Below are 15,030 nucleotides of genomic sequence, written 5' to 3'. Positions count from 1 at the left end.
GGTTAGTACCTTGTGGATGGCATCTATCCACCATGGGGCACATTGATCTTATTGAGCATCACTAGCAATGTCATAGCGCTTTCTAGTTGTTCTATCACATGTTATTTGTTATATGACCATTTGGTGTGTTCAGATTTGAATAATTTAGTTTGTAAACTTTGAATTCAGTTTATAAACTATATTCGTGATTTGCTTGAACATTCATATTTATGTTTATTTTTATATATGTGTGCTAATATGTAGTTGCAATGTACACTAGAATTGCATAAGTTTAGAAAAAACAAAATTTTACTCCATTATATATTAGGAGTTGAGTAAAACTTAGTGGAGTTATCAATACTTTGATCACTATACCGGTTATTCTCGTTATCGGATTTGTTCTCTTTACTCGTGTTTGTGTTCCGATATCCCGTGATCATAGTCACCAGTGTCTGACCAGACGATAAAGATATAGTAAGACCAAGTGGGCTTAGAGAGTATCTCTCTACCATGAGAGGATCCCGGTCTTGAACTATCGGTACGGAGACATATTTTTCCAGTATACTCGTAAGTCACCTTTATTCACATCCAGTTACGAAGTTACATTCGGTAACCCCAAAGTAACCATACGGTATGTTGATATACAATATTCTCATGGTCTAAGGAACTAGGCAATCATGAAAACTTTATATGAAATTAGCAATAACATAACAACAAAAATAGCTCTCAGTAATTCATATGTTGGGTCCATAGTCAGAAAACATCATAAGCTGGGTCTATCCAACTCCATTGTTCCAACGATGATGGTGTTCTCATTTATTGATAGCATCCTAACAATGCTCATGATCAGGGAAACAATATCATCGTCAATACATGAGCTAGTCTCTGAGGCAAGACTAAGGATCAATTGGTATTTACATTTCCACCCATGCATTTGGTTTTTCCTTTGGATATTATATTCAATAACCAATACAACTATAGCACATAAATATAAACTTAATAATGAACATGGAAATATAATAATACATTTATTATTCCCTCTAGAGCATATTTCCAACAAACAATGTGGTTCGAAAATGGAAGCTCCAATAGTTTAGGGCAGTCTCTAATAAGCAGTACTTGCAAAAGGGAAAATAAATGATGAGTGTCATGTGATGGTATCCACTTTTCAAAACTTCCCAAGCCAACAAGTTCAAGAGCTATTATCCTAATAAAGCTTTGCTCTATAAAAAACTCCCTCATTATGATAATATGCTTCAATATTACCAAGCGACACCAATGAGCTGAAGAGAATGAAGAGATTCAACAATGAACTTATCACCTAGCCATGTTGGACAAGAAGAGCCTCTCCGACCATTAATGCACAACTCTTGAAGTTATCTATGTGGTTGAAGGCTTTCAAGAATGATTGCTCGAGACAAGGCTCGGTATTAGACCGCTTAGTATCCCAATCTAATGTAACCTCTCAAAGTAGATTGTCTCTATCGTTTTTGCTTTGTTTGATTCTTCTTTCGTGTGTATATTCTCAAGGTTATAGATGCTAAGCTCCCTTACTTTGGTTAAATGCGCTAGTTGATTTGCTTCACATCCTTTACTTTCCCCATTGAGTCTAAATACTTCAACTCTTCTAGGAGTCTGACTTTTCCCACATTATAAATATCAAAATGAAGCTCATCACATGGGGTATAAAAACGACATAATTTGCTAAGGTTGCTCAAGTCTCTCGAAAAATCATGACAATCGTACCATGAACGTAGATCTAGGACACTTTATTGATAAAATGTTGGAATAGAAGGTGGTAATTGTAGGGGAGAGACTAATTTTTCTTCAATCTAAGCCCTCTATTTGTTTTTCCTTCATAGATATGTCCAAGGCAGAAGGCCATGCCCCCCTCCCCCGGGCCCAAACTACACTAAACTTCACCGTTGGCCCCCGGACATAGGTATCATTGGCGGAAAGGTGCTGAGAAGTTAGGTAACAAGGACTCCATAGAAGTTGGCATGTTAGTGAGACGAAGAAAACGAAGAGCACTTGCTTGCCTAAACGAATCACCCAAAATGTTGGCCAAGCTTTCGTCAATTTCTACAAATAACATTGTAATATCATAAGTTTTTCTAAAGGGAATTCAAATTTTCTTGAATTTTTTGATATTGGTTACTATTAGCTAAACTTAGGATATGTGTTTGTTTGAATTGAATAAAAGTGTGGCTCAAATAATAACCTTGAGGATTATTAGAAACCCCAAATAACCATTAGGGATCATTCAAAAACTTAAGAGTTGAGCCACATGTTGAGTGTGAGCTCGTGTGCTTGTCTAAAGAAGGAAATAGTTCCATAAAGCCCACACCAATAGTCGAAACCCCAATTCAAACTTTCAAAAGTTAAAAAAGAACTCTAAAGGGGTAAGTTAAGGAAGTGATTAAAATGCTAAAAGAATTTGAAAAAAATATTAACAAATATTTGAAATGGGCAGGATGGGAAAATTCAGGAAACTCAAATAACAAAGGAAGCCCAACTTGTAAGTGGAAATGAATCAAATGGAAAAATGTCAAACAAGGATATATAAAAATATGGTCAGAAAATAGTTTACCAAAGGGCCCTGAATAAATGTCTAAACTTATGTAAACACTTCTCAATGACTATAGAACAAGTTTGTTTTGAAATAAAATGGTAATTAAAATCAGAAATGAAATTGGAGAGAAAACAGGAACCAGAAAGGAAATAAAATAAAAAAATCCTAACTAACCTAGATTAATGGACGTTTCTTTTGGTGGCCTTTTTAGGCTTCTAGAATAAGCTGCCCTCTACCCGGCTTATTCTAGAAGCCTAGTAAAAAATATTTTTTAGAAGGCTACTAATCAAGTCTTAATTAGTAGATTTTTAAAAAAATAAATTTGATTTTTTTAATGGGGTAGCTTATTCGAGAAGCCAGTAAAAGAACTGACCCCAAGGGCCCAACCCACCTGAAGAAGCAGCATCCCAATGCAGCGCACCTCGCCTCACAGCCCCTCTCCCATTCTCTCGCTGACAGGTAGGGCTCGCGCGTGAGCTTCTCCACCTACCTCCCGCGCACTTAAAAAAAACCTCCTGCGCACGACTCGCCACATGACCGTGGCCACGACTTCACGATCTCCATTCCCGGCGCTCGATCAGCCGAGTCAAGTTGCCATGGGTTTACTCCACCAAGAGTTTACTCGGCCGGATCCTCCTTTATTTATAGGGGATCGGTTAGACTTGCCGTTAGGAGGGAGGAGGCTACAAGTGGCGGTCTGATCTTCTTGACCGTTCGTTTGCCACTACATTTTTACTTAATTTGAAATAGGCAATCTTGTCGTCCGTTTGTTTACCAATACTTATTTAAATTTGAAAAACAAGTTATAACAAAAATACTACTAGTAGGTAGGGTAGGATTGTACCATCAACTATGTTGCTTTTGGAGCATGTACAAAGGTATAGTACCGTCGATGGAGCACAAACCTGCAATTTTAGGCTGAGAAACCCCACAGACGTTTACTCTACAAAAAGAAAACAAACATTTTTTTAAATAGCAGGCGAACTATTCGACCAAAATTCAAGGCATTTCAAATAAATTTCCAACTTCAAAAATCGAAAGTCTGCAATCTGCACCCCAGGCACACCATTCCAGAGTTTTGACGCCCTTCTCTGCTCTGCTCCTGGACCACAGTAGGAACTCACACTGCCTACTTTTCCAACAAAATCATTGTTCACATCCCAAAAAGTTAAATACAATTCGACCCATTATTCAGATCAGTCAGTTTTCGCCGGCGGGGGACTTATACCCGATTTATTTTACCCCACGCGCATTATTACAAAACCCATAGGATTTTCGGCGAATTTTTATTCACCTAACAAAACTTCGCTCGTCTGAACTTTACTGATGACGACTCTACAGCGGCTGTGGCCTGCTCTGCACTATGTAGATGTCCTCCCCGACCATGCAGCCCTCCACGTCCTGGGCGCTCCCGAACCTCTGCTCCAGGTACTGCCCCACGGCGGCGAGCCGCTGCCCGAACTTCTGCCTGAAGGTCCGGTCCACGGAGAGCGGCTTCGTGCTGTAGTCGACGGTGAGCCTCACCACCTCGCCGTCGGCGGGGCCTGAGCCAAGCACCCTCATCTCCTCGCTGAAGTTGGCGAAGGCCAGGGTGGCGACGTCGGTGTCGAACTTGTCGCACGAGAGACGCCACGGGGTGCCACGGGTGCCTGCAGCAAGGGTCTCGCCCAGCCCCGGAGCTACCTCGGCCTCAACGACCCTGGTGTCGTGGTCTGAGGGACTGACGGTGTGAAGCACGAAAGAGAGCTCCGGCTCCAGCATCTCCTGCACCAGGACGGCCATCTTGGCGTCCCCCTGGGGCACGCCAGCCACCCGGCGGCTGAGGATGGCCCTCCGAGTGTACAGTGAGGCCCAGACCCGCGCTACCGCGGACCCGAAGTTGGTTGGGTCTGAGAGGCTGACATTGGGGATGGACTCGTAAAGCCCTGCAGCTGACATCCCGGCCAGGTCTTCCACGTTGGCGCTGGACCTGACGATCAGCCGGCCGTCCTCGGGGAAGATTATTTTCAGGGATTTGATGGCTTCTTCGGTTGGTGAAAGTAGCGAGACTGTTGCTTGTAGCTCGGATGATAGGGTGTCGAGTTCACCATTTTCGATTTCAGCTGTCTCAATCTTGTCTAGAAGGCTTGTAAACGATTCCAGTGATCCACTTTTCTTGAGCGCATCCTCCATTGATCCAAATGGAAGCACAGCCCCAGAAGGAACTTTGAATGCTGCTGGAATTCCTTGATCGTTGTAAACTAACCAATGACAAAATAGAAAAAAAATAAGATCACAATTATTTGCACAAATAATTAGGAGAAAATGTTTCTATTACATGAGTTATGATATGTTAGGCGACAATCCTAACCATATAGTTACCATTAGCAGAACCTCCATCATAAAAAAATGCTCACTGGTTACCATGGATTGATGGATAGCAATACATACTGACTATGTATACGTAAAATGAGTAATATGTTTGATAGGTACAGGATTAGATAATCTACCATCGGTGTATTGAGATTCTACCAAAATTATACCGAAGAACAATGGCACTTGCAGCAAAAGACCAGGGTGTACTTTGTTTTCATATGAAAATGTGGAATTAAATTTATATACTAGTTTATGTTAAGCACTTTCAGCTTCCCAGTTTTTAATCAGAAGTGTACTATACCCAGCTAATCAAAAGTGAATGTTTACTTAACAGTTGACACCAAGAAAGTTGAAGAGCATCTCACTCTATTCAAAATGCCCTGCTTTTGAGCAGAAATGTATTATACCCAGCTATTCAAGCAACTTGACTGAATGTCTGAATCTTTACTTGACACTGAGAAAATTTAAAGAGCATCTCACTATTCAAAATGCCTGGTTTTTTAAAAATAATACTGTTAACTTCCTATAAACCTCTTAGCAGTTATGATCTTGCAACACTTGTTAGTTTCCATTCACAAGAATGTTGGAAAACAAATATAGACACAACTTTAACGAATTTTACTGAAAAAAATGTACCTTTATTTGACAGTGAGGCCAGCACAGAAAGAGTTCCACAAGCTTTAGCTTTAGCACCAGACGATTCAATTGATGCTTCTGCAAGCTCCAGAACACTGGAACTACCATTTTCTCCTGAAGTGTAGCTTTTGGGCTGAAATGTTGTCCCATGGAGAGCAGAAAAAATGGATAAGTAGGGGCAACAGGAAAAATATGCAGGATACTAGGAACATCTAGTGTAACATGTAATGAACAGGAGACAGGGATGTCTGTTATATGTGTATTAATAACATACCTCAGACAAAAGCGACGACTCGTCTGTAGTCAATGCTGAAGAGAACTCATTTGATGGTTTCTGTATAATGGATGCCTCTGAAGATATGTCGCTGGCCTTTTCATCTGAAACTGACAACTCAACATCACTGGATGATGCTCCCAACCTGTAATAAATCAAAGTGAATATTTTCCAGTTCCCACAGACACACGAAAAACCTGGACCCTACTCTATACTGATGCCACCTTCAATCAAATATTTGATGGAAAACAGCAAAAAAGCCATGCATATGAAAATAGAGCATAACCTGACATGTTTTCCCTCGAGCAACCTCATATCTGCAATCTTGTCATCATCTTCACAAGTTACAAATACAACTTGCTCCTGTAAACATGCCAGCAGTTGCAATATTTCAGGAACTGTTGCCAGTAAAGGTATCAGAAAACAGGTTTAGCAAGACTAACTTGACGAGCTCTAACACCAAGATGTGATAGGTGAGGTAATTCTTGTAGAAGAATAACACCCACTATATTATCGCCAGCAGCTTTGACCTGTCAAACAAAGAACAAACCCTGGCTGTATAAGTGATTTGGGGAGACAGGAACGGTAAATCAAGAATTTTGATGTTCCAAAAAGTACCTCTTCATCTCCATCTGCCTTATTTACAAGTAGAACCACAGGTCCTTTGATGGATGAAGGCAAAGATCCAGGAATGATTCTTTCTACCTAATTAAACAAACCATTGCAATAGAAGCCTGAGTTTTGACTGTAAAACAGCCAGAAAGGATAGCAAGGGGTTCCAAAATTTGTTAAGGAGTAATATTCGGTGCTTTTAACAAGTAGAAACTGGTTCAATCAGATTCAAAACCAAAGTTTAATTTGGCTGGTTACTACTAATTAATTTTCATATCCCTGTGCTTATCTCTAGGCCAGACTAGATATCAATTTGACATGAGGCCATACAGAATTCAAGTATCTGACCTGATGTCATGTCAAAAAATCATGTAGCATGTGCTCACACAAATATGTCTCGCATGGCACAGGCCCAAACCTAATTAAATTAGGCATAAAGTCTACGAGAACTTACACAAATTATTTTTTTATGAAACCAAACCAATGTATTATGTATGCCAATGAAAAATATATTTTTCTTCGCAAAATGCGACTATGGTTGAAGGGACTGACTGGGATTTAATTTGCTCCCACACATTCACCCTTCTGAAAAATATGAAATGTTCACCCAACTGACACTGGTTATATTTCTGTTCTAGCCGTGATGTTGAACAACTTGTGGGCATTCTACACAGCACAGGACAAAGTGGCTTGTGCATGCAACTCATCTGAAGCTGATTGGGAGTGCACTAGCCTAGAGCAGGTGGCTCCCCGCTGGATGGTTTTAAATTGCAGCAAGGCTACAGTATTCACATCAAGCTGGCCCATAGCACAAATGATATCTTCAAATGGCATGGATCATAGTATGTAAGTAGCTAACTACCTGCTGCATTGCAAAATAAGTGTTCAGGTTTTTCCCCCCTCAAAACAGTAGCATTTTCCAACATGGCAGCAAAACATACGGAAGCTCATCGCAAGAATCTTTCTGCTTTCCTGCATAGTTCTAGAAGATACCTGTATCAGAGCTCCATGGGCTACTCCAGGAACAAGAACATCCCAGCCGGACGATCCAATTACTACTCGAACAGCTTTCAAAAGTACAGTGCAAAGTTTGGAGACCTGAAAAATAACACTAGAAAGTACATAAGAAGTTAGGATTGCCAGGATTATATGCAACAATAAACTACTGTGGTTTGGAAGAGAAAAAAAGGATTACCCAGCACGAATTTCAGCCTCGGTATAAGTTCTCACACTGTTCTCTGGTATTCCAAGGGCATTCCCAAGGACCTACAGAAGCAGACAGTTACAAAATGTTTAAGGTGCTATATGTGATAACAGAGTCCACTTTTCTATTGGTGAAGCACCAAAATTTACAAGCTCAGTTAGTTGGAGTGTGTCATGGATGCAACTTCCTTAAGTGGCATTCTTTTTGGAAAAGACTGGCAAGGAAGTAGTGGTCACACTAACAAATGTAGTAATGTCAACGGCAAAAACAGAACAAAAGCGAAAACAGGAGGCAAAAATTAGGGACATCGATGGCACAACAAAGATGGCCAATATTTTGGGTAGCAATTGTTTTTCCTACATAATGTATATAAAGGTTAGGGTGTTTGGTTTGTCCAACCATTTTCTTGTGCATTTGTTTAGTTGAAGGAATGGCTCCAGCTCATCCCCCACAAGCATAAAGTTAGTAGTAAAATGGGGAATGGGATCATCACGCCAAAATCAAGAGATAGTAATCTCATGATGGGGTGGTTCCAGAAACCAAATACTCAAGGAATTAAAATTTTCTCTAACCTGAATTACCCATTAGTCCATGACTAACATTCTAATCAGGTGGTCTGACAAACCAGTATAGGCACAAAACATGCAGTTCTGATGCATCAAGCGGTAGGCAGAGGACACATTCACTGGGCAAAACTCTCACCTTGACATTTTCAGGGAATACAGAAAGAAGTGCTTCAGAATACTCTTCTGTTAATCTCCTTGCTCTATCAAGTGTGGCTTTAAGTCTTAGTGCCCAAATATACTTGCCATCTTCACTGCCTATAAACATGACATGCTTTCAGGGCACTCCTAACTATAACAGGAACATACAAAGGGTGAAACATTCACGATAGATGTTAAAGAAGAAAAGGGCACCTTCACTTTCACATAGACCTTCCTTCTTCCAAGAAAGAAGCTCATTCCCTATAGCAATGCATTCCTCTGGCTTCCAACCTGAAAAGCTAACTTGATTGACGCCAATAATAAGGGCATCAAGGGTATCGTCCCATACACTTGTATTTCCAGCCACACATTGTGCAAGTGAAGCTGATCCACCTGAAGCTTCAAGACCATTGATATATCTGTTATGGCACAAGAGCAAAGCAAATAAACTCAATGTATCTCCAGAAGAAGAATCTAAGTTTATATCGTTAGATCCTTTATTCTGACAACTCAAAATGTTAACATAGCCAGGCAAATAAACTCAAACAAGTTACAAAATAAATTAGAGCAGTTGGTACCGTTCCAGCATACAAGACATAAGTGACGGTGTTATTTATCTATTAACAAAGTACAAGGCAATATGTTGATTAACTACCAGCGTACCTTGTACTAAAATGAATCAGAAGCGTTGGGTTATTTTATTTCTATACAGCGAGTGTTATAGCTTTAGTGGAAGGGGGTCAACAGCAGGGAAGAATGAGGATCTCAGGCTTTGATCACATCGGATACCAACGTGGTGTACGCAAGGTGTCGCTGCCCCAGCAACGGAAGAACTTGTTCCTGGCTGTAACAGCGGACTCTGTTAACTTTGGTTCACCAAAAGGGAATTTGATTATTTCTTACCAAGCAATCAGCTGATGACAACGTCTTTAAGTTGGTGCTGCTAACGACCATATCTAGCTCAGAGATATGATAGCTAACCAGATTAACCATATTCTGAACTAACTTACATAAGCCAACTCAATCTCCAGCATGTCTAGTTAAGCTGGACAGGTGCCTGACAGGCTACCATGTACTGCCATCAGCTCTAGTTCAATAAGCAGGTGATGATATGTTACACCCATAAACAAGCCCACAACATCTCCTATTCTCCTCCCTCCTGGAAATACAGCGCAACCTCGAGATGGAATGCAGGGTGGCAATGGCAGAGTCGCTAGCATTCTGTACTACTGGACCAGCAATTCCAGAACCTTGCATTCTCCCTCCAGGAATGCCAGTAAGACATCCTCCCTCATGGGGTAGGTGCGCTCAGAGTGTACCTTTCATTTGCGTGGGTAGGGTATGAGAGGTGGGAATGAAGCGAATGGTTTCCTAGGAAGAAGAGTAGGTGAGCTTGGTCCTTAAATATGGTGTGCCCCTGACCCAGGACTACATTGGTGCATGGGGTAGGAGGGGCCAGAGGACGTGGCTAGGTGTAGCAATTGAAGACAACGCTTGAAAGGGTGGCGTGTGGGCGATGGTTGTCAGGATGGTCAGAACAGTTGCGAGTTATGATACACGATACAACTTGCAGCTTGATGATACAAATAGCCCTTTATTCTACAGTGCTGCAAAAATTTTCTGTGACTTGTAGCTCAATGATACAAATAGCCCTTTATTCTACAGTTCTGCAAATTACTCTATAACTGAAGAAGACCAAATTAATAACATTGCATTGAAAAAACATCATATGATTTGTAAGAAAGCGCAAAATTTGGTTTAAGCTAATGAATTCATTACCTGCTTAACAAAACAAAAGAATAATCCTCAAGACCAATCTCACAAAGGCGCCACTGCACAACTTCAATAAGTAAATATAATTGAAAATGTATGCAGCAAATTTGAACAAACTTTCTGAGTTGTGTTTCGATCAAATAACCTTTTGTCGCATTGCTATACCGGCATCAGTCGCATCATTTCTAAGGCCACTTTCAAGGCCCTTCATTAGAACTGATCTCAATGAAGACAATGACTGCAAGGTCTTCATCACAACTTGAATGTTCGCAGCATCCACTTGGTCCAAACTCTGAAAATACTCGACAAAAGAACTTCCATAAGACAATATACGAATGATGCATGATAACTGAAGCAATGGGTCCATTCTACAATTCTACAACTGAAATGGTAGAAAGTGGACTACCATGACACACAATAAGCTAGTAAGGACAGTCTATTACTGAGTACATAGATATAAGCATCATATCTTATGAAGGTATTCAGATTCACAAGACTGCAGTGCATCGTGAACGCCACTGAAACAAGCTGGAGTTAGATGCTTCCTATACAATTGCAAACAATAGAATGACGTCATGCAGAACTTGGTAACATAAATCACATTTCTAAACGTTGTTTGCTTGTTTATATTAGATGATCAGAGAGCAGAAATGTTTGAAACTTTGAATTTAAAAAGAAAGCACAGAAATGTGCCTGAATTATTGAAAACTGTGAAGTACCAGTATTAGCTTGTATAACATGCAGAAATATGAAAAAACGAAAAATCACTGTTTTTAGTAAAATTTACCTGTTTGGTTTTGACAAATGATGACAGTGCTTCTAAGCCAGAATCATTCAAAGATTCCTTGATGGATTCCAGTTGTTCAAACAGGCTGCAGAATTGCCAAATACCATGTTTACATATCATGCATCAAAATGAATTTTATTTTATCATTCCTATACAAAACCATTTGATGACCATCAGATAAGTGTTCATTGCTACAGAAAACATTTGATGCTCAGTGAAGGGGCTGCTTTTATAATTGTTCATCGAATTGTCTCTTTTAGCTTCAAGGTTGTATAAAAACTAGCACTCTAGCAGTACATACTACACATCTAATATACATTAGTCAAGTACTAACATTTAGTATTCTAGATTCTTACTTGCACATCAAAGCAGGTAGGGTTAATATATGGTTTAAATTATAAAGATATCTTTTACTAGCTCCGATTTATGCCACTGTGCTTCATGTTGAATTAGTTTAGTTTAGCAAATAGATATTCTGGAAGTAGAAAATATGGGAAATAAAGAATTAGACAACCTGCCGGCATTAAAGAAGTCTTTTAGTTCGCTATAAAATATTTGAAATTGTTCGACAAAAGCGCCATTGTATTCTCCAGGATTCTTTGTAATCCTAGTAAGCATGGCTTCTGTAGCAACAAGATCCTCAGGGCCAGCACTTCGGTGAAGCTTGTTTTGTATGGTATGCTTGATTTCTTGCTGTTGACAGTAGAAGATGGAGTGAGTTGCAAATAATCCGATGGGAAGTTATTCTATGCTCTCGGAAGAGATCATTTTTTTGAAACATCGGAAGAGATCATCACCTTGAGCTCATGTGGGATGTCATTGCGATGAGCAATATCACGAATTCGTGTTAGAGGGACAGTGGCAGTAAACTCCGACTTAAACGAAGGTAAACAGGGATGAATCTTGCGAATCACAAGCACATCCTGCACGAATGTACATGGAAATATGAAAGTGATAAATAATTGATAATTAGTAAGTACTCCCTCCGTTCCTAAATAGATGACCCAACTTTATACTAACTTTAGTACAAAGTTGGGTCATCTATTTTAGAACGGAAGGAGTATTAGGTTGCACATTTAAATTTAATTAACCTTAAGCATTACATTGTTAGCAAAAGAATTATATAACAGTAACAAAGTGACAGTAGCAAAGTCAGACTAGTTCATCTTAGCTAAAGGCACAGTGATCAAAAGTACAGATAGTCAAATACTTAGAGATGCTGATGGTTATCTAACAGTTGTGACGGAAAGAGCAAACCTCAGGTGATATGCCTTTTGTGTAGTACATCTTTTCAATTTCACGGAAAATTTGCCTCGATATCTCAGCATGTTTGTTGGGTCGGTAATGACCGCCATCTTCGGAACAAGATATCTGACCTGTATAAATCCACTGCAATAGAGGGAACCAATTAAAAATATATTAATATACTTTTTATCAGTCTCTGTTTTCAGATTAACAATTTACAAAACAAAATTAGTTTTCCAGGAAAATGCTGACAAATAGCATATTAAACTGCAATTCAAGAAACATTTAAATAAATAGCAGATCATATGTTTTCAGATGAATGTTTTTACAAGGGGAAATCAGTTTTCCAAGAAACATAATGACAAATAGCATAGTAAAGTGCAACTGGAGAAACCTTCAAATAAATAGCAGAGCATATGAGAGCCTCCAATCTACTTTGATCATCAACAGGTTCTGACACAAGCCGGCGAACAAGATCTAACTGCAAGAAAAAAACACTTATTAAAAGAAGCTATTTCAGCATTACATTGAACGTAGTATTTCTAAAAAGACATCAAGTCATAGGGTGCGGACTGCACCATCAACTGACTGTTATCTTTCTGTTTGTTTCATAAAAGGAAGGTTAAATATTTAAACAGAAGCAGTGACCAACGTGGGAGCCTTGGGCCTTGTACAGCGCAAGGTGCTTAAGGGAGGTGCTTAGAGGCATAAACCAGTTTTTCTTTAACAAGTTCACAAAAGATACTTTCAGTTATGACAGCTATTACCAAAAGGGAAACAGATAACTAGCAGCTATACAACATTGCTGCATCCGCTCATGTGGGGTCCTGAAAGTACCATACACTTCCATCTGTCAATATTTAAATTTCAGTGTTGAGCCTTTCACTTTTTAAATAACAGAATATGGAGTACTAGACCTTTTTGACAGGGTCAAAAACAAATCAAGCCAACTTACCTTCTGCCACCAGTTCTTAGACGATTTATCACCCTCAACCAATTTCAGTGCCATTCCACCAAGCCCAGCTGTATCCCACTTCCTGTCACTCGACTTATTCCCATGCTCATTTGACCTCATGAAAACAGCTTCGCTACCTTGCCATTGCCCACCAAACGAGCTCGAATCAGTCCCCGGTGCTACATTGGCAGCTGAAACATCTCCAACCGTTTGTGGAACGACATGTTTGGGTGCTCTGTCAACCTTTGGTGTTCCCGAAGGACCTAAGGGCTCTTCTGTCTTATCCCAGTTGCACGCTATATCAAGTGTACCACCTTTTGGCAGCTGAATGGCACGGTTGTCACCGCCCTCCCATTTCTTCTCATTTCCTCCTTTTGAAACTATCACAAACTTGAACTCCACAGCTGCTTCGCCGGGGAGCTCCAGCTGGCAGACCCAGCCATCCGCTGTCCAATCCAGTTCGACATGCTGCTTCCATGCCCCAAGCTCCTTTGCCGAACCTATGATACCAACATGCTCGCCGTACTTAACCTGGTGGTCTAAAGAAACCTGGAGCAGCACCGAACCCGACTTTGAAGGATCTGGTCTGTTTTTCTCCTTTGTTCTGCAGTACGCAAGAAAACATATAAGCTTTGGTCATTAAATTATCCAGAAAACGGAAGTGGGTAAACTGCACAGCTGCATTTGTGCAGAGAAGTGTCTAAAACGAACTGCCGCAGTTTGTCAACTCTACTCGATCCCCATAAGTCAGATAGACATCTAAGCACTGCGAGGCGTACAAAAAAAAAACGTCATAGTAATGAATTAAGAGTGACCTGACTGATAGGATGGCATTGAACATGGGGCCAGTGAATCAGATTCAGTTTAGTCAGTATCTAAAATGCTAGAACGGGAAATATCTTGCATGCCACTTTCAGAAACACTGAATTTCTGGCCCGGGTTTGTGCGGAACTGCATTTAATTCACCCCTGGATCGGCGGTTAGTTTGATTGACCCCTGCCGTCAATCAGTGTCATGAATGGCAAAGCCGGTTTAGGATCGAGGTGCGCTGGATCGGGTTCTTCGTGGCTCTGCTATCATTAGGTGTGGTATACCTCTGTCTACACGCTTCCGGCGCCATTGGCCGTGGCACATGTTTGTTCAGTACGGCTGCGGGCACCCGGCCATCATTTGTTCGGCTAGGAAAGTGATGGTGATGGTGATGGTGATGGCCTGATGGGCCTCCCAATCATGAGGCGTGACCGACCCACCTAGTGCAATCGTCGTTATACAGCTACTACAAGGGACTTCCATAAGAAGAGGAGGATTCCGTCCCCCGTCTCATCCCGTCCCCACGAGAGGCTCACTAAAGCAACCTGACAGATTAATAGAGAGGGGGAGGGGAGGCAGCAAGGCATTACATACATCTCCGAGGCGGCGGAGCCCGCGCGGCACGAGAACCTGCCGCGCCGCTGGCGTCCCCGCGGGAGGACGGCGCCGCGACGCAGTGCGCCCGCAGCTACGGCGGAGGGCGGCGGGGCGGCGAGGCGCGGCCTGGCGAGCGAGGGGTCGAGCGAGGCCATGGGCGTCGTCATCCTCCTCCAGGGCAATCGGCCGAACAGGTGGTGGGCGGCGATCGCTTCCGTCGGTGTTTGTTTTCTAGGGGGGGGGGGCGGTGGCGTCGGGATGGGCGCGGCGCGAGGAGGGCGGAGTGGAGTGGAAGCGAGAGGCCAAAGAAACAGAGGAGGAGGTTCCCGTGCCCCGGAACGAGTGGACGTGGTTCCCGTGCCCGGTTTCACGGATCTCTCGCGCCCGCCCCCCGGTCGCCGCGCGCTATCCCCTTTTCTCTCTCCTCTCGGGGCACAGCTGCTCATTGGGACAAAATTACTGTTATGATCTATAAGGCTAACAAAATCCTGATTTGACCTCGCTTGCAAAAAAATTTAGTTTTTGAC

At 41.5% G+C, this 15,030-nt stretch overlaps 1 protein-coding gene across 1 annotated transcript; it reads right to left on the bottom strand.

The window, feature by feature from the left end:
- Window positions 1-3,684: 3,684 nt before the first annotated feature.
- Window positions 3,685-14,802, bottom strand: LOC123088324 (phosphoglucan, water dikinase, chloroplastic). Its single transcript, XM_044510514.1, has 19 exons — window positions 14,501-14,802; window positions 13,097-13,700; window positions 12,536-12,622; window positions 12,154-12,285; window positions 11,694-11,819; window positions 11,411-11,589; window positions 10,897-10,981; window positions 10,255-10,401; window positions 10,116-10,168; window positions 8,550-8,755; window positions 8,335-8,453; window positions 7,624-7,694; window positions 7,422-7,539; window positions 6,435-6,521; window positions 6,260-6,346; window positions 6,103-6,179; window positions 5,817-5,961; window positions 5,543-5,675; window positions 3,685-4,791 (listed from the first exon to the last, which is right to left on the bottom strand). Exons 1-19 carry the CDS (start codon window positions 14,668-14,670, stop codon window positions 3,887-3,889), a joined length of 3,531 nt encoding a protein of 1,176 aa, XP_044366449.1. The 5' UTR covers window positions 14,671-14,802; the 3' UTR covers window positions 3,685-3,886.
- Between the last annotated feature and the right edge of the window lie 228 nt (window positions 14,803-15,030).

The sequence above is a fragment of the Triticum aestivum genome, chromosome 4A (genome assembly GCF_018294505.1).
Source record: "Triticum aestivum cultivar Chinese Spring chromosome 4A, IWGSC CS RefSeq v2.1, whole genome shotgun sequence".
NCBI lineage: Eukaryota > Viridiplantae > Streptophyta > Magnoliopsida > Poales > Poaceae > Triticum > Triticum aestivum.
Note: the sequence above shows the minus strand (reverse complement) of the source record. Positions and strands in the feature narration are given on the sequence as shown.

Bases quoted from the DNA above. Each gene is read 5' to 3' on its own strand.
- LOC123088324 (XM_044510514.1), bottom strand. From the start codon at position 14,670: ATGACGACGCCCATGGCCTCGCTCGACCCCTCGCTCGCCAGGCCGCGC. The intron at 10,169-10,254 runs GTTATTTGATCG...GAAGTTGTGCAG, and splicing joins GTATAGCAATGCGACAAAAG to TGGCGCCTTTGTGAGATTGG. The intron at 5,962-6,102 runs GTTATGCTCTAT...GATTTATTACAG, and splicing joins CTCGAGGGAAAACATGTCAG to GTTGGGAGCATCATCCAGTG.